The 18,894-nt window shown below is 52.6% G+C and overlaps 2 protein-coding genes across 3 annotated transcripts in view; one reads left to right on the top strand and one right to left on the bottom strand.

Annotated features, from left to right (window-relative positions):
- CBL (Cbl proto-oncogene) overlaps positions 1-10,181 on the top strand; it is an 88,996-nt gene extending 78,815 nt beyond the window's left edge. The window contains exons 15-16 of the mRNA XM_027082059.1: positions 586-768; positions 1,753-10,181. Coding sequence (XP_026937860.1) covers positions 586-768; positions 1,753-2,021 — 452 coding nt within the window. The 3' untranslated portion in view covers positions 2,022-10,181. The remainder of the gene's footprint in view (positions 1-585; positions 769-1,752) is intronic.
- A 377-nt stretch (positions 10,182-10,558) lies between these two features.
- MCAM (melanoma cell adhesion molecule) lies at positions 10,559-18,460 on the bottom strand. Of its 2 annotated transcripts, XM_027082058.1 has the most exons (16): positions 18,352-18,460; positions 16,409-16,533; positions 16,104-16,311; positions 15,948-16,018; positions 15,765-15,852; positions 14,517-14,696; positions 14,319-14,440; positions 14,074-14,236; positions 13,860-13,978; positions 13,632-13,773; positions 13,343-13,464; positions 13,093-13,234; positions 12,920-12,991; positions 12,582-12,729; positions 12,152-12,269; positions 10,559-11,671 (listed from the first exon to the last, which is right to left on the bottom strand). In XM_027082058.1, the coding sequence occupies exons 1-16, from the start codon at positions 18,416-18,418 to the stop codon at positions 11,642-11,644; spliced, it is 1,917 nt and encodes a 638-aa protein (XP_026937859.1). In that variant the 5' UTR covers positions 18,419-18,460; the 3' UTR covers positions 10,559-11,641. The 2 variants fall into 2 exon arrangements, with proteins under 2 accessions (XP_026937859.1, XP_026937858.1); XM_027082057.1 differs by lacking the exon at positions 12,152-12,269 and having other exon boundaries at positions 18,352-18,436.
- Positions 18,461-18,894: the final 434 nt, after the last annotated feature.

Genomic DNA, 18,894 nt, shown 5'->3' with positions numbered 1-18,894 from the left:
GGCAGTAAAACCACCTCCTCTGTTTTATTTCCCATTTACACAGCTAGTTCCTTTTGTGTTTTTCATCCTTCTAGGGCCTGGAGGCCTTTGTGTTATATGGCCTGGATCGGCAGTGCTGACAGCTAGCTCCCTCTTATTCCCATTGCTTTTCAACACTGATGAAATTCTTGTGTGTGTGGGTGGTGAATACTCAATTCCCATACTAACTAGCTTACCAAGTTGAAAGTTCAAGAAGGCAGTGCACACAGCAGGGCCCTTTGGCTGATCTTCCAAGGTGAACTGCAGATGAAAATGTTGAATGAATGCTATAAAGTGGTGCTTGAGTCTTGGACATCAGTGACTGTTAACCTTGGCAAGGGTAGCTTTTGACACGTTCAGAAAAGTAGAGCTGCAGGATTGGTGCAGATCTTATTTTCCCTGTTTCTTTTATCTCTGTGCACAGGGCCACACGGTGTTTGGCCCCTAGTGGTTATTCGGTAACCATTTGATTCCGTATGTGTTTGAATGAACGGATGCCCCCGTACTGAAATGTTAGAAGGTGAAGTACGTTGGAGAAAGAAGATAACTGCACAAACTGTTCTCTAGGTGAAGGGAATTTGGCTGCAGCCCATGCCAACACTGGCCCTGAGGAATCAGAAAATGAAGACGACGGGTACGATGTCCCCAAGCCACCTGTGCCCGCAGTGCTGGCCCGCCGCACGCTCTCTGACATCTCCAACGCCAGCTCCTCCTTTGGCTGGCTGTCTCTGGAAGGTGATCCCACAACGAGTGAGTCTCCAGGCTACCTTGGGTTTGTCCTGAAATGCTGTATGCCTTCTTATTTATACTGAAACAGAGATGACTGCCTGGTGACAGTAAGTCAGTAGCTGGAAGGAGTGGACTGAAGCGGGAGGAAAGCTGGTCCTGGGTCCCAAATTAGGAAGTTAAACTGTATTCAGGCTCTTGAGGATTTTGCCAGACTTAGAAATGAGGTTGTTCCTTAAACCCTGGCTCTTCCTGTGCTGGGGGTAAGTGTTAATAGGATTTCTGGCTCTTTTGAGCGTGCATGGTGACAGTAGTAATTCATTTTGATGGTTCAGACCACACTTCTGGGCGCTGTCCCTGTCCCATTGGAGAGGAGGTGTGCCAGCTCTGGAAAGCACACTGAGTAGGCCTGGAGCCAGCCCGCATTTGAGCCTTGACTGTTAAGGACTGTTCTTCTTGCACCTGTGGCCGCCTGGGAGGGCAGCAGCCAGAGTTGCTGTCACTTTAGAAATGGAAGACAGCCTTCAGGACAGCTGGTGAAAAGGATACATGGCACCAGTTGCCCAAACAGGCAGTGGTCCCCACCCACCCAACCTTGTTTAATGCTTCTTCACTGCAACCTAGGCTTATTTCTGCTTCCTTATTTGTATAGGGAGAAGTTTAGTGTCTTCTCTGGCCCCTCAGACGTGTTTTTTAACTAATTCAGGCAGTGATGTGTGTGAAAACTTGGTGCTCAGTGTAAAGCGTGGTGCAGGTGCAGGTGTTCTGTGTGGAGGGCAGCGTGGTCCCTGTCGGTAGGACAGGCGCGTGGTGTCTTTAGAAGGTTGTTGTGCTGCGAGTGGAGGAGGCTGTAGACAGAAGCCCTTGAAACTGTAAAACCCCGCCTTGTGACCGCACGTGTACCTGACGGACAGTAGGTCCATAATATCTCGTATTAGCACATCGTTATCGGATGAGGATTCCCGCCCCGCCCCGAGTTGCAAACATTCTCTTTCCTCTTTCTTCCAGACTTCACTGAGGGTTCCCAAGTTCCTGAGAGGCCACCCAAACCGTTCCCTCGGAGAATCAACTCTGAACGAAAAGCAGGTAGCTGTCAGCAAAGCACCGCCGCCACCTCACCGCAGCTCTCCAGTGAGATTGAGAGCCTCATGAGTCAGGGATACTCCTACCAGGACATTCAGAAAGCTCTGGTCATCGCCCACAACAATATTGAAATGGCCAAAAACATCCTCCGGGAATTTGTTTCTATTTCTTCTCCTGCCCATGTAGCCACCTAGCACACCCACTCCGTGCCGCAGCTTAGAGGACCGAGGAGCCGGGAGCTCTTGCTCGAGTAGCACCTAAAAGGGCAGAGAGGTTCCTTTGGAGACTTCACAATGAGGTCTTGCCCTGTGTGGGATATCACATCTGTGGTTCCAAGATTTCAAAGCAGTGGAATGAGAATGGAGCAGCTAGGATGTTTTATTATTTTATTTGTTTTGAGAGTGCATTTGAAGGTGTCCTTCAGTCCCTCCCCACTTGGAGAGAGTGTGGATTTTTATTAAGTGGTAGCCTACCTGGGGAACGGTCCAGAAAGCAGTCGGAGAAGCACTGTGCTGTAAATCCTAATTGAGGACTTAAGACTTTCTTAGGTTAAGGATGTGGTTGTGTGCGTCTTGTCTGTCTGTCTGTCTGTGGTTGTGTGTGTCCTGTGATTATAAGATTTACCTGCTGTGTGTGTTAATCCCAGGCAGGGAATTAGCACAAGAGGTTTAAGAAGGAATCTTAAAGACTGCCAGCAACTGTGGTTTTATACCCAACCCCAGTGTGTATTACAACTCCAACACTCCCCTTTGGCTTGGATTATAATGTGCATAGCTGAAGTCTTGTATTTTTAAAACACCCTCCCTCTGTCCTTTCCTCAGTCTCCTCCCCCCTCCTCCTCCTTGGCGTCTTGTCATTGGCAGTGGGCTTGCTATGACCAGCCTTACTGAAGCCGAGCAGCTTATAGGATGTTCTTTATTGTGTGTGATGGTGTTGATTTGTTTGGTAGATAGGTGGGAAAAAAGTACTGTTGCTCTATCATTATGGTCCTGTTTGATACTCGCAGCGAACACTGGTCACTCCAAAGCACTGTTTCTATAGGAACATTGAGTCTGTTTTGAAAAAGGTGTTTTAGTTATCCTAATGACATAGTGACTGATTTGAGATAGAGGCCTTCAGATACATTCCACGCCCTCCCCAGAAAATAGTCTGTGGGAGTCAGTTGCCTTGGTGCCAGGTGTGTGTTCTAATGTAGGTCACGAGGTTTTCTACTTAATGGGAAGGGAAAACATTTGTTTCCAGCATGGCTTTCTGGCCCAAATACCATGAAGCTCTTAGGAAGCTCCATTCACACGCTCTTTACCTTGTTGTACATAAAATGCACAAAACAGACAATAAAGATTTATCTCTTCAGTTTTTCTTCCCAGTGAATTTCAGCTTATATGGGTGTCTCCCTTTGAATATGAGCCAGGTTGTAGTTTCAGAGATGAGTTTTTCCTTTGCCCTTTAAGGAATGGGGGGAATACCACCCATGGTAGCACAGCATTCTGCTGATACTTAGCACCAACCCTACCTTGGTGCCACCCTTGCTTTTCTCTTGTGCCTATGGCTTTGGGAATGTAACGTTTCCTTCTTCCTTTCCTTCCCCTTTCTTCTTCACGTTAGGTCCTATGTACTCTTTAGTGACTGCATTCCCCACAGTAATTAGACATCACTGGGTGTAATAAATGACTTCACTGCGGACAGACAACATGTGAAAAGCCCTGCAGCTTGTGCCATCGCCAGTTTGTAAAGAAGACTCAGAGTCTTGTGTGGGGCACCGTTGGTACGTTCCTGCAGATCCTGCCAAGACACCACTTGAGTTCAGTTAGTTCTCTGGCCAGGGCCTCTTACTGACTTCCCTATAGCAGTGTGTAACCTTCCTCCTTGTCAGAAGCAAGCCTGCACTTTGATAAATCTACCTTCCTCACAATCTAAATCATGGTTTTGTCATGAGATCCAAAGAGAAATGACTCTCCTTACACCTGTTTTCTTTCCCATCTTGTCATCTTTGGACCTAAAACTTGATCTAACTCTTCTCTTGGCTTTCAGCTACTCCTAGGTCTTTTGATTTTCTCCTCTTGCCTCAGAGCCATTTATGTTCCCAAAGGAGATAGTTCAGGGCGTTTTGCTGACTTGCTGTGGTTACCCAGTGTCTCCTCTACGTGGCAGAAAATAATACAGCCCCCACCAGGTGCAGGAGGGCCTGAATCGCGATGGAGAGGGCAGAGGAAAGCGGCAGAGAGTAGGAAACAGTAACTAGCATCTCCTTCTCAAAGCCAGCGTAGTGTTTCACTTGTGGTAGCGTTCAGTTTTGCACTTTGTTTAGATGTCGAAGGCCTAGACAGAGAACTAGAGAAAATGGCCGCAGTCTGCATACCTCTCCACACTGGAATTTTTCCTTGTCTGTAGATACTGCCCGTGGTCTGAAGATCTATCAAGAGAACAAAGCACTGGTTCTGCATATCTGTTGCCTTTTCAGAGTGCATCCCAAATCTTCTTTGAAGATTATGTCCTCACTTACCTAGGCTAAAGGCAGGTTCATCCTTTCTTTTCATAACGGAATACGCTTGAGGCGCGTCAGGTCAGCCCCCAAGCTAGGTGCCAGATCCCTGTGTTGAACGTGGGGATCCAGGTTGAACTAGGTGTGCGCCATTGCATGGCTTGGTTCTTAGCTTGTCGGCCATGTATCTGCAGGTGTTCAGGGTCTTAGACCATTCCGTGAGGGGTTTTCTCTTTGGATGCTCTGAGGTCACGCCTGGGTCCACGCCTGAGATTGCCAGGTGAGGCTCAGGAAAGTTTTTGCGTGGCTTTTGTGTTGAGGATATTTCCAAAACTTTAACTTCTTCAATTTTCCTTTGACTAAGGCACCGATAACCCATTCTTCGTCCTGCATTTGTATGGCAACTTTTAATTCTTTGGCTCTGCTGTGATTTTAACTAAAATTGACCTTTCACAAGTGGGCTTTGAATTTCGCCATTTTCGGCAAACACATCCCCTTTCCCGCTCTTAATTACAAATGGTTCCTCCTCTGTTACCTGTCAGGTAAGTAAGGTAAAAACCACTTTGATGTTTTCCTTTTTCTCAAGTGCACTAGGCTGTTCTGTTCAACCTGGCCTCTGCTTCCCCACGTCTCCCTGGGTTGCTTTACACAGCCGGCCTTGTTGCCGGGTGCCTGCTTTGCAGTACGTAATCAGCTGCACTTGCTGTACTCCTTCCATTGAAGTCAGGAGTTATCAAAGTGGAAAAACCCTGTGGGCTCAATGATATACCTCCCTTTAGGTAAATAATAGATTAGGCAGTTTATCGTCTCAGCATTTATGTGTTAATATTTATATAAATAGTGATATATATCTGTGGATGGCCATTCTCTTCCACTAGCTCTCTCTGTCCCCCGTGTCACTCTACGTATTCTGCCATTCTTCTGTTCTTTTGCTCCCTATACAGACTCTCAACACCAGGACCCAGGGTGTGGGGTGGTACTATTAGTATCATTTAGCTGTTTTGTGGATTTAAAAAAAGAGTTGGGGGGTTGCTATTCCTCACACTTAAAATATTTATTTCCTCTATAGAAAGGTAAAATATATTTTATGGTCCAGTCAGCAATCTTACACATGAATTTTTGTATATTTGCTTGCAAAATAGGGACCAGCTATATGTTCCCTTTAACAAGATGTAGACCTTTTTGTGTGTGATCAGCCATGGCGTTAGTGCAGAATATTCTCCTACCTCACATCATGAAAGGCGGAGGGATATAGGCCCTCTTTCCAAACTGTAGGTGGAGGGATATAGGCCCTCTTCCCAAACTGTAAGTCCCCCTTCTTGCTGTTGGCCCTTCTGACTCTGCAGTGACCCCTGCCCATGGAATAACGGTGTTCTGACTATTGGCTTGGCTCTAGCATTGTGTTTGTTCATTAAGCAAGTGTTTATGAGTGATTACCATGAGCCTGAAGTGTCAGCTCTGTGTTCTCCCCTGCCACCATATGGTGGTTTACTGATGTTGAGCGGTTGTACTTGGGCTGTCTAGCATGTGCATTTGGCCCTAAAATAGCCGTTCCCAATAAGATTGTGCAGGTTACATTCACAGCTCTTTTATGTAGACATTTCCTTATAGAGCTGTCCTGGTTAAAAATCAGTTCAAGACACTCCCATTAACCCCTATTGTCTTCCCATAGCTTTGACAATGTCTGGGAGAGTCCTCCATGTAAATCTCATGGATACCCACCATTTTTATGTGTTTAAGTAGAATCTGTTTGGTGGTGGGTTGGTATGTTGGCTCAGAGTTGCACAATAGGGCAGTTAAATGTTTAAGTAAAGCATCTGCCTACAGACCCCTTTCCACTCTAGTGCCTTCCTTGATCTTTTTACTGAGCTGCCTGTACCTCTGATCCCCTTTGTAAGGAAGTTTTCTTATCACCCTTCTGGGACCTCTCACCATCTCCCATTCTATATGGAACTTGTTTTCCAATCCTTCAACAACCTTTCAGCTGATCCTGTGTCTTAGAAGGGCTGAAGGTGTGCGAGAGGGATGGGCACCTGTTTCTGGGTCCTGACCTTCAACCAGTTGTTTGGTCTCCCAAGAGCCAGGCAGTAGCATAGGTTGAACTCAGTCAGTTCTCAGAAACGTCAGCCTGTATCTCTAGGGGTACGGAGCTTAGAGACCGTAGAACTTAGTATGAAAGTCAACACGTTATTATCCTCCTAGACCTTCAGGCCCTAGCAATTCTATCTAAAGTATTCTCAGTTGGCATAAAGCATTACTATTTCTACTTTGATCTCAGTCTGCATTAGCAGTCTCTCTTTAGAAATGCGTGTAGCCATGTAATGCACGGAGATGGATGCATAGTGGAGGAAGGTCAGGGCTGTATCTTTGACCGTCCTGTTGAGCAGTCCTTTGGATGCAAGAAACAGAAGGATTAAAGCAGGGGAAAGGACGGAATCATACGGATGCAGGGTATTTCCCAGAACCCAGGATAAGCGGTACAGTTGATTCTGCATGGAGCTGAGAAACTTTGCAGCTAGTCCTTTCTCCTGCTCGTCGGTCTGTCGGTATGCATGGCCCCAACACAGGCACCCCAGTCCTCACGACCCCCAGCTCACCATTAAATGGGATCACCGTTTTAACAGATTCCCAGTGCCTCTTGGTTCATATTCTCAAGAAAGACTATGATCAGCCCAGCACATGGATCAGGTATCGACCCCCGACTTTGCCACACAGGGCAGAAGCGGCATGCTGGTTCAGATGGGAAGTAGGGGCAGGGGGAGGTTCTCAGGGAGGCGGGGATAGATACCCTAAAATACTTTACTCTAGTAGTAAAACTTAACCATACTGCTCTTCTGAGAGTGGAAAGGCAGACATGGGACTATGTCTGGGACTTGGAGGAAATGCTTAGGTTAAAGTTAATTTAGGTTACTGTCTTCTTTGTTGCTTTATTTCCTGTTTTTCTTCCCTTTATGAGTCTTGGCATCCAAGATTTCTTACCTCCCTCTTTAGGACCAGTTTCTCCTGTTCTGGAGCTAATCTTTTCTTAGGTGACATTTCTTAGCCTTCATTCAGTCTCAGGTTTCTAGGCTTCTTTGATTTCATTTAGAGAGCAGATCACAAATCCACTGTAGCCCCTACCCATGGACTTCTGGGCTCTCTTCAGGCTTTAGTGCTGAGAACATACTCATTCTATGGGCCCGTGGCCTGCCTCCCTCCAAGCCTTCCTCCCCACCCTTTTATCTGGTCTTTCCTCTATGAGGGGAGCTCTGCAGTAATATTCTTAGGCAGGCCTTCCGAGGTACCTCAGAAACTACTTTGCCAGTAAGAATTTATAAAGTTGGGACAGTTGCCAGGATATAAATTAGGTATAGATTCCAATTTAGAGAAACTTTTTACTGAGAGCTCTTTAGACAGGATGCATTTGTCCGCCCTGTCCAGTTGCTTCCTTTGTCGTCCTATAGTAAAGCCTTTATTTTTTGGTTTTTTAAAACTGTGCTTCTGCTTGCCTGAATCTTTTGATCTTATTTATCTCATCCGGGAGCCTGTCCAGTGTTATTAAGGCATTTCATAATCACTTATAACTTTTTTAAACTACTGGAGTCATTTGATGTACACAGAAGTAACCTAATAATCCAAAGATATACACTGAGGCCCGTGATGAAGGCTGGGGCCTGTGTGTTCGAAATTCCCTTCTAGGCGCCAGAATTAAGGCAGAGGGATAGCGGTGCCACTCGCCTTCACAGAGTTCTAGGAAATCTGGGTTGGTTTCAAAGGCGAGCACCAGTTTTTCTTGGTTCCAGAAAGTAGCCCAGGAGTAAGTGGGGGAGATCGGGGTGGGGAGAGCGAGGCCTGCCTGGAGGCTTACTCGCAGTTGGCTGGAGAGCATGGTGCCAGAGGGCCAGCTGTTGACTAACAGACTAACAACTGTTTGGAGATCTCACTGCCTCTTCCCTTGTTCAGTGCTTGAGAAGAATGTGGCTGACCGCTCCCTGTGTTTGTGGAGAGCAGAGGCTGAAAGCGAACCTCGCGTCTCCTACTGGTTTGGCAGTGGAACAAATCAGAGTTCTGATTGCCTGGCCCCGTGTTCTTATTCAGTCCCCAAAATGAATGTGTGAGGCGCTCTCCCGCAGTTCTCCTTCTGCCCCTGGGCCGGTTTGGGAGGCCAGAGGAGTACTGCTCCGTACGTGCTCTCTGAGCCTCCTCAGGCCCTGCGCTGCCTCCATGCTGAAGCCCTGAAGTGGGGTGTGCAGTGTGCCCACGCCTGGCACTCTGGCATGGGCGCTGATGTGCCCTTTGTGTCAGTTCCCTCCGCCCTGTCTACCTCTGACCCTGTCCTGGGTGAGGGTGGCCATGCTTATGGCTGTCTGGAAACTGAAGAGGCAGAGAACTGCTTACAAGTCTGTAGACCACATGTTTTCTCTTCCTTGGCTTGTTCCTTCTGCTGTCTGGGTGAGTGAGCCATGCCCATGAGAGTGGATACCTCCTCTCCTGACCTGCCCTTCTCAGCACTGTTTTAGTGTCTTGGCCTTGACCTCCTGCTGAAACGTGTGGTAGGGGTGTGGCAGCTATGAGGTACCTCCTACATCTGCTTTCTGGCTGTGGTGACTTGGGATTTTTAACCTTATATATCTTTTTTTTCCTTTATTCAAAACAAAACAATTTTTAGCACACTGAAAAAAAAAAAAAAGCCAAACATTTTGTGCCTTTCTAAGGCAGCACTGTATCCCAGGCTGCATTTTAGGACTTAATATGGAAATACCAGAGTCTTAGCTCCTCTACCTTGAGTGTCATTAGTCCCTCTGGTCTAGGGGAGAGGAAGTGCTCCGTGTGCCTGGGGAGGTGGCCCCCAGGTGCAGCGTGTCCGCGGTCCCTTCTCCCTGCCACGGTGCTTAGTTGGAAGAAACGAGCATTGTATCCCAGGATCATCTGGTTGGTTCCAGTCAGAATCTCAGTTATCAGGTTGAATGTTCTGTGTTCAGCAGGAAGAGACAGAACGTTCCATGATTTCCAGGCATACTCTGGACCATTTCAAGTGACCCAGCCTCCCGATCCTATTAATGACCCAACTTCATGGAACAGTGTAGGGTGGACCCTCCCGAAAAGGGGAGGTGGTTTGGTTGTTCGTTTTGTCTTGTCTTTTTGCTGGGTCCTGAACTGGCCTAGACCTCCTGCCTGTCCCTTAGACTTGGCTTTCCTTTCATTTGAAAACTTCAGACATAGAGCATTAAGCAACTAGTGCCCTCTGCAGGGGCGAGTTTTCCCCTGGGAAGGGCAGCAAGGACCACATACCGGAACAGAAGCCTGTCCTCAGTATTGTGGCCACTGTAGGTTTCGACCAAAAAAAAAAAAGTTTTCTGTATGATGACATTTTACTTATCTCTTTTCCTTTTCTCACTTCTTCCCTGCCTTTAACTAATAAAGAATTGGGAGATAGAAACAATTCTTTTCAAAGTCCTCCTTATTCAGGATTTTGACATTCTTGGCCTGGGTGGGGCTGGAGAGAACTTGATACTTTTCTCCAGAATGAAGAGTCCCATTTGTATATCAGTGTTAAAAATAAAACAAAATGAAAACTTAGATGAGATTTTTGTGGACTATTTTAAAAATGTGTCATTAATATAAAAAAATTATATGAGCAGTATTTAATCATTCTCACCTGTAAAGAATAAAACAGAAGGTAAATATTCTTACAGAGAATAGCAGAGCTTTAAGATTCATTTTCATTTTAAGTCCGTTTCTGTTTTGCCAGTGTATTAATGTTTAGAGGTTCTGTTATACTAATGTTATTTATTAATTTTTTTCATTTCCATACACAGTTAACTAAAGAGCTTTTTCAGGCACCCATGTCTGTAAAAAAATATTTTTAAATAAAGTTTCTTTTGTTGTAGCAGACCCGAGTTCTTGGTCATTTGTGGGTTAGGGAGTGATATATCGGGGAGCTATGGGGCCAGATGCCTACTCGTACCAGTTCATCAGCAGAAGTCTGTTTTGCTACCTTGAGGGCAGTCTCAGTGACAGGGGAGGGGCAATAGCTCCTTGCCAGCAGCTCGCCAGGCTCTGCAAGCTGCCCAGATAGAGCAGGGCGGCTTTGCTGCTCAGTAGGTTCATTATCCCGTGTTAGAGCTTGAGCCCTCTGCTCAGAAGCAGAGGTAACCCCCGGTCCCTGCTCCCAACTGCAAAGGGTTTTGTGTTCCTTTTGGTGCAGTGCCAATTCTGGAGGCCCCAGGCTGCTGTGGTACCCCATGATGAATAAAAAACAGTGTAAGATTTCTGGGACAATTAAGCTTTATTTTTCATATATATACACATATATAAAAAGGAAACAATTTGCAAATTTACAACCTAACAAAACCATATATATACACACACACGTACGCACAGACACACGCAGAGACATACATACCCCAAAGCTCTAGCCAGGCCCGTTTCTCATCTCCAAGTACCATTCTCCCATTAGGGCCTTTCTTCTAAGGTCTAGGCCCATTAGCTCAGGCTGTAGAAGTCTGGTGCTAATATAACTTTATAGCCTTAACCCTCGTAAAGGACAGTCTGGACCTCATCTCCAACCCCTACCCCCAGCATTCAGTCTTACGTGATTCCTTGAGAGGGTAGGGGAGCCAAATGAATGCAGGGGCTCGGGCCCAGTTGCCTTAACTCTGGAAAGCGGCACCCAGCTTCCTTACTGCAGGGACAATGAGATACACCCAGGATACCTTTTAAGGGACGACACCAGGTCCTGACTTCTGCCCAGAGAAAGAAAAGAGTGTCGCAAAGGGGACTCCAGAGGCAGGCAGGCAGGCTGGCAACTGCTTCTAGATACTGCTGGGGTCTCTCCAGAACTGGTGTGAGCAACATACGTCACCAGCAGAGAGAGGCCTGGGCTCACCGCATCCTTACTTCAGTGATACAGCTGAATTATGAAGCTAGCCCTGGAGCAGTGGAGCAGGAAGTCAGCTCAAGATAAATAGGCTACCTAATTCGGCTGCTGGTAGAAGACAGGTATTTACATCCATATGTGTAAAGAGGAAACAAGTTCTGCAAGAGACTCTCCTGTGTGCTTCTGGGATACCGAGGCCCCCTCCTTGGCATGAGCGTCACTCAACAAATTGAGACAGTGGTGGACAGGTCCCTGAAGAGGGGGCCTCCAGGGCCACGTGAGGTCCTTCTCAGGACAGCTCTGGTCCTGGCCCATGTGCCCTCTGAAATGGGGTCTGCAGGTGAGCTGGAGGGGGGTCTTCTGTGTTGTCCACTTTAGAGGCTTTGGTGACCATCCTGAGTGCTGGGGAGGAAGGTGAGCAGGGAACAGGAAATGTTCCAGGCGGGGGAGGGAGCGCCGTGCGATTCGGTGGGCTAGTGCCTCAGATCGATGTATTTCTCTCCCTAAAGATGGGTGAAGAGCAGAAGTGAGGGGGGTGTTCAGAGACACTGACCAGGGTTTAAGGTGTGAGCGCTAAAAGAGAGGAGGGACCAAAGCCACAGCTGATGAACTAGGTGCAGCCGCCTGGAGGGAAGAAGCCGGGGAGGGGGTGGGGATGGCAAGGCGGGGAATAAGAGATGAGGACCCCGAATCGCACTGGGCCACACTTCACACCTAGTGACGTGAGCCGCCAGCTCTGCTCAGGAAATGGTGATGGGACGGGGTCTTGCTCTCAGTCCTGGCAGCTACCCTCTCTCGGGGTCCCTCAGCCACCTGCCTGGCCCTATCGTCTGTGCGTGGTGTTAGGAAGGCAAGATGGGGCCGGCTCCCCATCTCCAACAGGGAAGGATGAAGGATAAAGTTAGTGTTCAGCAACCGTCAGCCCCTGCCACTCCCGGTGCCTGAAGATGTGTCAGGCTCTGGCCACAGGAACTGCCTCCTACCTGGTCTCCTGGAGCCCTCTTGTCACCGTTGCTGCCCTGAAGGAGGCCCATCTCTTCTGGGAGCTTATCTGACTTAACTTCAACTACAAATTCGCCCTTACGAGACGGGGGCAGCGTGCTGGGAGGAGGGAGGGAGGCAAGAGGTTGGCAACTCGGGGGCAAGTTGTTGGGAGGGACGTGGGACTGGGTACTGAAGGGCTCTTAGGTGCTCCGGTCTGGCTCAGGGAAGGGCCACAGGGGTGAGAGGGAGGAGTGTGGTGGACGGAAGCTGGGTAGTGGCGGTGAGGCGGGGAGCGCTCAGACCCAGGGTCCCCCTCCTGCTCCTAACGGCTCAGTGGGCACAGGGGCCAGCAGGGCAACATCCCTGAGGAGGCAACAAGCTGGCAGCGTGAGATGAGGTGGGGCGCGGGGTGCCGGGTGCCGTGCTCACATCTCTTGTTTGCCTGACCGTCCGCACGGCAGCTTGCCCTTCTTGTAGAAGAAATAGAGGACAGCGCCCAGCACAGCCAGGACCAGGACACACACGGTCACGGCCACGATGACCACACCCTTGCTTTCGGGCTCTGTCAGCTTTTTCTCTGTCCCAAAAAGACACCCCGAGTCACTCCCTGCCCCAGGCTGCCATGTTACCATTGCGGCCCCGCCCAGCCCAGGGCTGATGGAAGATGGGCTGCTGATCGTTTTCTCGACAGAGCTCCCCTGGGCTCCCGGTCAGGGCAGAGTGAGGACGCCCTGGCACAACCCTGCTCCCGATCCAGCCCAGCTCACCTGTGGAGGTGCTGTTGGCTCTAGCATAGGGACTGACGGTGGAGGTGCTGAGGCTAGTGCTTCTGTTGGAGTCTGGGGTGAAAGAGGTTAAACAGATGGGGGGGGGGGCGTGGGATAGGAACGTGCCCTGCTTGGGCTTGCCCCCACCCCACTCTGCAGGACCAAGCCCTTACCCAGCTCCAGGATAATGACGGTGGTGTTTCTGCCCAGGGAGTTGGAGGCCACGCACTCGGCACCTGTCTCCAACAGCTCTGGGGTCACAAGGACGTTCAGGACGCTCAGGACACTCTGCGGATCTTGGTCCTGTTCGCTGGCCTACAAGGAAGGAGACGCAGTTCGGGGGTGGGGAGGATGCTGGGTCGTGGCAGCAGAGCCCGCGCAGGGATGGACGAGAGCCTGGGGGGCCGCCATGTGCCTGCTCACCGTGCCATCGACGCTCCAGACGACGCTGGGCCGAGGATGCCCTGAGGCCTCACAGGACAGATTCAGCATGGAGTTCTCCTTCACCCACATCTTCCTCTCCCTCAGTGCCATCCACGGGGACCCTGTGGCAGGGCGGGGAAGGGTGAGACAGCAAACCCTGCCCGCCTGCCACCCCCCTCCCCACCAGAGCCCCCCAGGGCAGCGGGTGGCTTTCGGTCCCCAAAGAGCTTGAAACCACCCAACTCAAGGTGGCTTCAAGGGGCCACCTGATCTCTGCCTAGGGCCTCACCAAAAATGGCCACGTTGACGAGCTGGGTGCGGTTCAGGCCGGGAACGCTGGGCACAGATGCCACGCAGCGGTAACCTCCCCCTGTCTCCCGTTTCAGGTTGCGTAATTGGAGCACAGGCCCCTTTGCCAACACCTTGCCTGTCTGGGGTGAGAGATGGGTCAGAGGTCACTCCTAGGCACACCCACCCCACAGCCCCTTGCCCCGGAGACCTGAGCCCACCTGGGTACCTTTTCTCTCAGCCACTGGAACTCAAGGTCCTGGTTACTCTCTGCCTCACAGGTCAGGGTGAGGCTGCTGCCCTCCTGGCTCTCGGGGGCTGCGGGGCTCACCCGGACTTCAGACACATCTGGGGACGCAGCAATCGTGTCAGGCAGGACAGGGTGGGGCAAATTCCCTCTCGCCCCAGCCTGGTCCCCCTGTCCTGGGCCCCCAGCCCCTCACAGTTCACCACCAGCTCCTGCTGGTCGCTCAGCAGCGATGCCGTGCTTTCCAAGTCCAGGCCCTGACATTCGTAGAGGCCGCTATGCTCCTTCCGGGCGGGCTCCAAGACCAGGACCCCGTTGTCATCGGTCCTCTCTTCCTCCATCTCCCTGGTGCTGAGGTTCTGCGAGAGGACAAAGGCATGATCAGAGTGCGCCTCCACCCACTCCTGCTGCCCCCCTGCACCCAGAACAGAGGCCCCGCACCTGCTTGCCGATGCTGAAGTGGGGCGGGGGGTTGCCATCAGCCAGACACCTGATCTCCACGCGGTCCCCCTCCTTCAGCATCCCCTCAGGCTCCACTTCCAGCCACACTCTCTCTGCCGGGTCTGCACAGGCAAAGGGGGCAGCTCTCAGCCCAAGAGCTAGCAGGACCCAGCCCCACAGCGATGGGTCGGTACTCACAGAAAACAGGGACAGTGACCTCCCTAGATTCCTTCATGTGGTTCCCACTGGGCAGCCGATAGCTGAGCTCGCAGTAAAACTGGGCATCTTTGTCCTCCTTGGTCAGCTGTGCCTTCAGAACGCTCCTCAAGGTGTACAGACCACTCGACTCCACGATCTGGGACGACTGGATGTGGACCCCTGGGCAGGGAGGAAGGGGCGAAGGGCTCGGCCTCAGCTCCGCCTCCAACCCCACCCTATGATCTCCTGGGTCGGCGGAATGGCAGGGGAGCCCTTGTACAGAGAGGGCCAGGTACCAATGCCAGCTGCGGCCCTTCAACCCAGCAGTTTCCTGCTCGAAATCTACCCTAGACAAACACACATAGGCACACATACAAGGATGTGTGCAAATACTGCTGCAGGGATTTAAAAAAAAAGGAAATGAGAAAACACTCTGGACATCCACTAATGGGAATGAATGGTTAGCTAGACTATATTATATACACCGTGTGAAATGCCGGCAGTAGGAAAACGATCAGGTAGATCTAAATAGAGTGACCTGGAAAGATTTCCAAGACTTGTCGTCAAAAGGAAAACAAGGTTGTGTAACAACGTATAGCGCACAGTGTCATTCAGATCAGGGTTTCTCGACCTCAGCACCACTGACGTTTGGGGCTGGACATGCCCTGTGCCCTGTAGGATGTTTACAGCATCCCTGGCCTCTACCCGCTAGATGACAGTAGCACCTATCCATTTGCGACAACCCAAAATATTTCCAGACACTCAAGTGTTCCGGAGGGGAGCAAAATCACCCCTAGTTGAGAACCACTGATTTAGATAATAAAAAACAAAAGCCTATGTAGTCCTAGATATATTTACATGTGTGAGTAAGTACCTAGAAGTAGGCTAGAAATCAAGGATTGCATCCGTGTGAATACATACACACTGATAGCACAGCTATTTCTGGGAATGGGTCTGGGGCAGGAAGGAAATTTTCCTTCTAGATTTTCCATAGTTTGAATTCTTATGAGAATATTTTCAAGGATCACTTGTGTACTTAAAAAAAAAAGTGAAATAGGGACTTCCCTGGTGGTCCAGTGGTTAAGACTCTGCGCTCCCAGTGCAGGGGGCACGGGTTCGATCCCCGGTCGGGGAACTAAGATCCCGCATGCTGCGTGGTGTGGCCAAAAAAAAAAGTAAAATAAAATGCAAGGTGGTCCCCATATTGTGCCACAAGCATGGCTTTTAAGGGCAGAGAGGATGACTTACGGTTCTTCTCCTCCTTCAGGGACTGGCTGTTCTTGTACCAGGTGACTTGAGGAAGGGGGTACCCATTCCTCCCCACACAGGTGGCAACCTAAGGAGGACAGGGTGTGAGTCTCCCTGCCTCTGCGACCCCGCCAAGCCCACCTTAGCTCCTGCCTACCCGCCGGCCACCCCGGCAGATCTCACCTCCCCAGGCTCCTCACTGTTCACAGAAATGCCCAAGGCATTGACCTGGATGAGCGGCTCCTCCGGAGCTTCTGCAAGGGAGAGAAATGGGGAGGGGCATGGGGCCACCACTTCCAAAGCCCCACACTGCCCACAAGGCACGGACAGGGCACTCACTGTAGACACGGAGCTGGATTCGGTGCTCCTGGGACCGAGGGCGCTTGCCCTGGCACAGGAAGATGCGCTCATCGTGGGGGGTGATGCCTGTTAGGGCCAGAGTAGTCCCTTTGTCCTGGAGGCTGAGCCGATTCTGGTACTCCCCAGGTTCGCTCTGGCCCTGGCCCTGACGCACGCGGAAGATGAGTGTTGGCTTCTCCTTGTGGACCTAAGGGGAGGTGGCAGGGAGGAGGTGAGCGTCCTGGGGCTACATGAAGGGCAGAGCCTCCCGCCCCTGCTGCCCTCTCTGGGGCCCAAGCACTCACAGAAAACCAGTCCGCGTGGCTGAAGTTGCCCGGGGAGTGGGAGGGGCCACATTTCAGAAGGGCCGTGCCGCCCACTTCCACCTCCACCAGCTCCGGGTCGGGCTGCTCAGCCTCTCCAGGCACACCTGGCGGGGAGGGGATGGGGGAGGAGCTGTGTCAGCTCCAGCTGCTCTCCATGCCCTCCACTCACACCGCCCGCTGCAGCTGCTCTTCCTGCCACTTCGAGGGTCTGAAGGGCACTGTCCTCTCCTACCCCTCAACCACTCTTTACCCCCGAACCCTGGGCCAGCCCTCTCCCGGTTCAAGGGAGTTGGGGATGGACATTTCTGGTCATTGGAGCAGAGACCCTGAGCACCAGGAACCTCCCAGATGAGGCTGGCAGAGGGGCAACCCAGGCTCTGGGCCAAGAGGAAGGCCCCTTTCCTTCCAGGCTCCCTCCTCCCCGGGTGAGCTCAGAGTGTGGGAATGCAAGGCATGTGCCAGGCCGGGGCACACAGGCCCTTTTTGTCCCCACACCCAGAGGAAGACATCTCTACCCTTTGCCCCCCCCCACCCCTCCCCAAATCCCCCATAAAACCCAAAGGGCAACCCTGGCCAGGAGGCCCTTATTTCATACTCCTTAAGCCGCACCGCCGTGAACATCCGACACTCTCAGGGGACCCCATCCTGGGAGTCTTGTGAGTATGGAGGGGTCAGAGTCACGGAGGGGGCCAGAATCTCTCCCCGGGGTCAGGGCAGGGGTCAGGCCAAGGGCCAGGCAGTGGGCAGGAGTGACGTCAGTGGTGCTAGTGCGCTGCCCGCCCCGCGAGGAGGTGATGTCACTCCATACCATCTGGCTGGACTCGGGTGCCTGGGTGGTTGGCCTGGGCTGGCTCCCAGATAACAAGGGCAGATGGAGTGGTCTTCAAGCCAGAGCAAAAGCTCCACACCCCTGACTCCGTTTCCCCAGAGCTAGAAGAGCAGGGCCGGGTGGGGCTGGACCTTCTGCAGCGGGTGGAGCCCGATTTAGCCCTTTCCCCAGAAGGGATTGGAAGGCGGCAGCCAAGGGTACCCCAGGGACACCGTCGGCATGGGCACGAGGCCATCGAGTTGGGTATTGCTTAGATACCCAACCAGGGTATCTAAGCCAGGCAGCGGCTGGAGCCCGGGAAAGGGAGCCAAGAGAAACAAGCGACACCGTTGCGGGCCATACAAGGGCAGCGTCAACCCGGGAGCTCCCGGCTCCTAGGCAGTTCCAGAGAAAAACTCCGAGGTGCAGGGGCGCATTTCCCACCTGAACTTGGTCCCATTCCGGGAGGTGTAACAAGTCTGGGGCGCTTCCACTCTGGTAATCCTCGATCCCTCGTCCCTGACACCTGTGATCCCGTCACCCGGGTAGGCGCGAGGCGACCCACACCGCCCTCCAGGCTTTGCCAACGCCCTGCCGGGGTGGGAGCCGCCGTTCCTCCCCATCTCGCTCACCTCCAGCCTGGCTCGAAGCCCAGGCGGGAGAGGGAGGGGTTGGCGCACCCCTCCAGCTAAGAAAGCTGCCTTTCCCAGCAACAGGCGGGCGCGGGATTCAGGATTTGGGGATGCGCTGTAGAGGCGCCTCCCGCCAAGGCTCCAATCACGGGCTCCCCAGAGAAAGCACCTGAGAAAAAGCTCTCACCAGCGGCCCCAGGGACTTGGCTCCACCCCTTCCCGCTCCAGGCAGCGGCCCCCTCCCCGCCTCCCCAGTTCTGCTCCCGGGAAGGTCTGGAATAGAGGCTGCAAACTGGCTGCAAAGAAGAGTTGCACGCGCGCAACGCGCCGGGTGCCTGGGACCCGGAGAGAGGAGCGCACGACGCAGCGCAAAGCCCCGGCCCCCGCCGCGATGCCAGCTCTCCTCCCGGGCACGCTCCGCCGGACTGCCGGGCCGCTCCGTTGGGGGCGCGGGCCCCCCCAACCCCAGCGAGCTCACTCACCCGCGGCGCGGCGACAGCAGCAGCAGGCGGCGATCAGGAAGGCGCAGATGAGCCCGGACCGTCCCATGCTTCCCGGCCGGAGGGCGAGAGCGAAGTGAGGGAGCTCGCAGCTGCCGGGGGCTGACGTCAGGGGGGCGGGGGAGGGGGCCAGAGCGCCGAGGCTGGCCCGCCACGCCCCGCGCAGCCCCCCCCCCCACGCCCCCGCCCCGCGCGCCGCAGCCCTAGGGGGCGGGCCCGGCGCCGAGATGCCCGGAGCTGCGCTGCGGAGCCGCGCGGCGCGGGGTGGGGGTAGGCCGGAGCCTTCCTCCCAGCCCCCAGCTGGGGAACGGAGAGGGGGCGGTGACAGGTGTCTCCGGGGCGGACTGCCTGGCCGAGGCGGCAGCGAGGAGAAGCTGGCCCGGATACCCGGAGCCCCGCGGGGTCAGACCCCCGCCGCGCTCACTCCTGCGCAGCCCCAGCCAGCCCCTGTAGCCCTGGGGGACCTCCTGGCGGGGGAGCCGCCGAGCAGGTTCTTGGTGTCCCTGATGGGGGCCTCCCTCCCAT

This window comes from Aethalodelphis obliquidens, unplaced genomic scaffold (assembly GCF_003676395.1).
Source record: "Aethalodelphis obliquidens isolate GAN/ISIS:26980383/991018 unplaced genomic scaffold, ASM367639v1 scaffold46, whole genome shotgun sequence".
Lineage (NCBI taxonomy): Eukaryota > Metazoa > Chordata > Mammalia > Artiodactyla > Delphinidae > Aethalodelphis > Aethalodelphis obliquidens.
The sequence above is the reverse complement of the archived record's forward strand: the minus strand, read 5'-3'. Positions and strand labels throughout refer to the sequence as shown.

Coding starts and splice junctions, on each gene's coding strand:
- MCAM (XM_027082058.1), bottom strand. CDS start 18,418: ATGGGACGGTCCGGGCTCATCTGCGCCTTCCTGATCGCCGCCTGCTGC. Junction 16,312..16,408: donor GCCACGCGGACTGGTTTTCT/GTGAGTGCTTGG, acceptor ACCTCCCCTTAG/GTCCACAAGGAGAAGCCAAC. Junction 12,730..12,919: donor AGCCAACAGCACCTCCACAG/GTGAGCTGGGCT, acceptor TTTTTGGGACAG/AGAAAAAGCTGACAGAGCCC.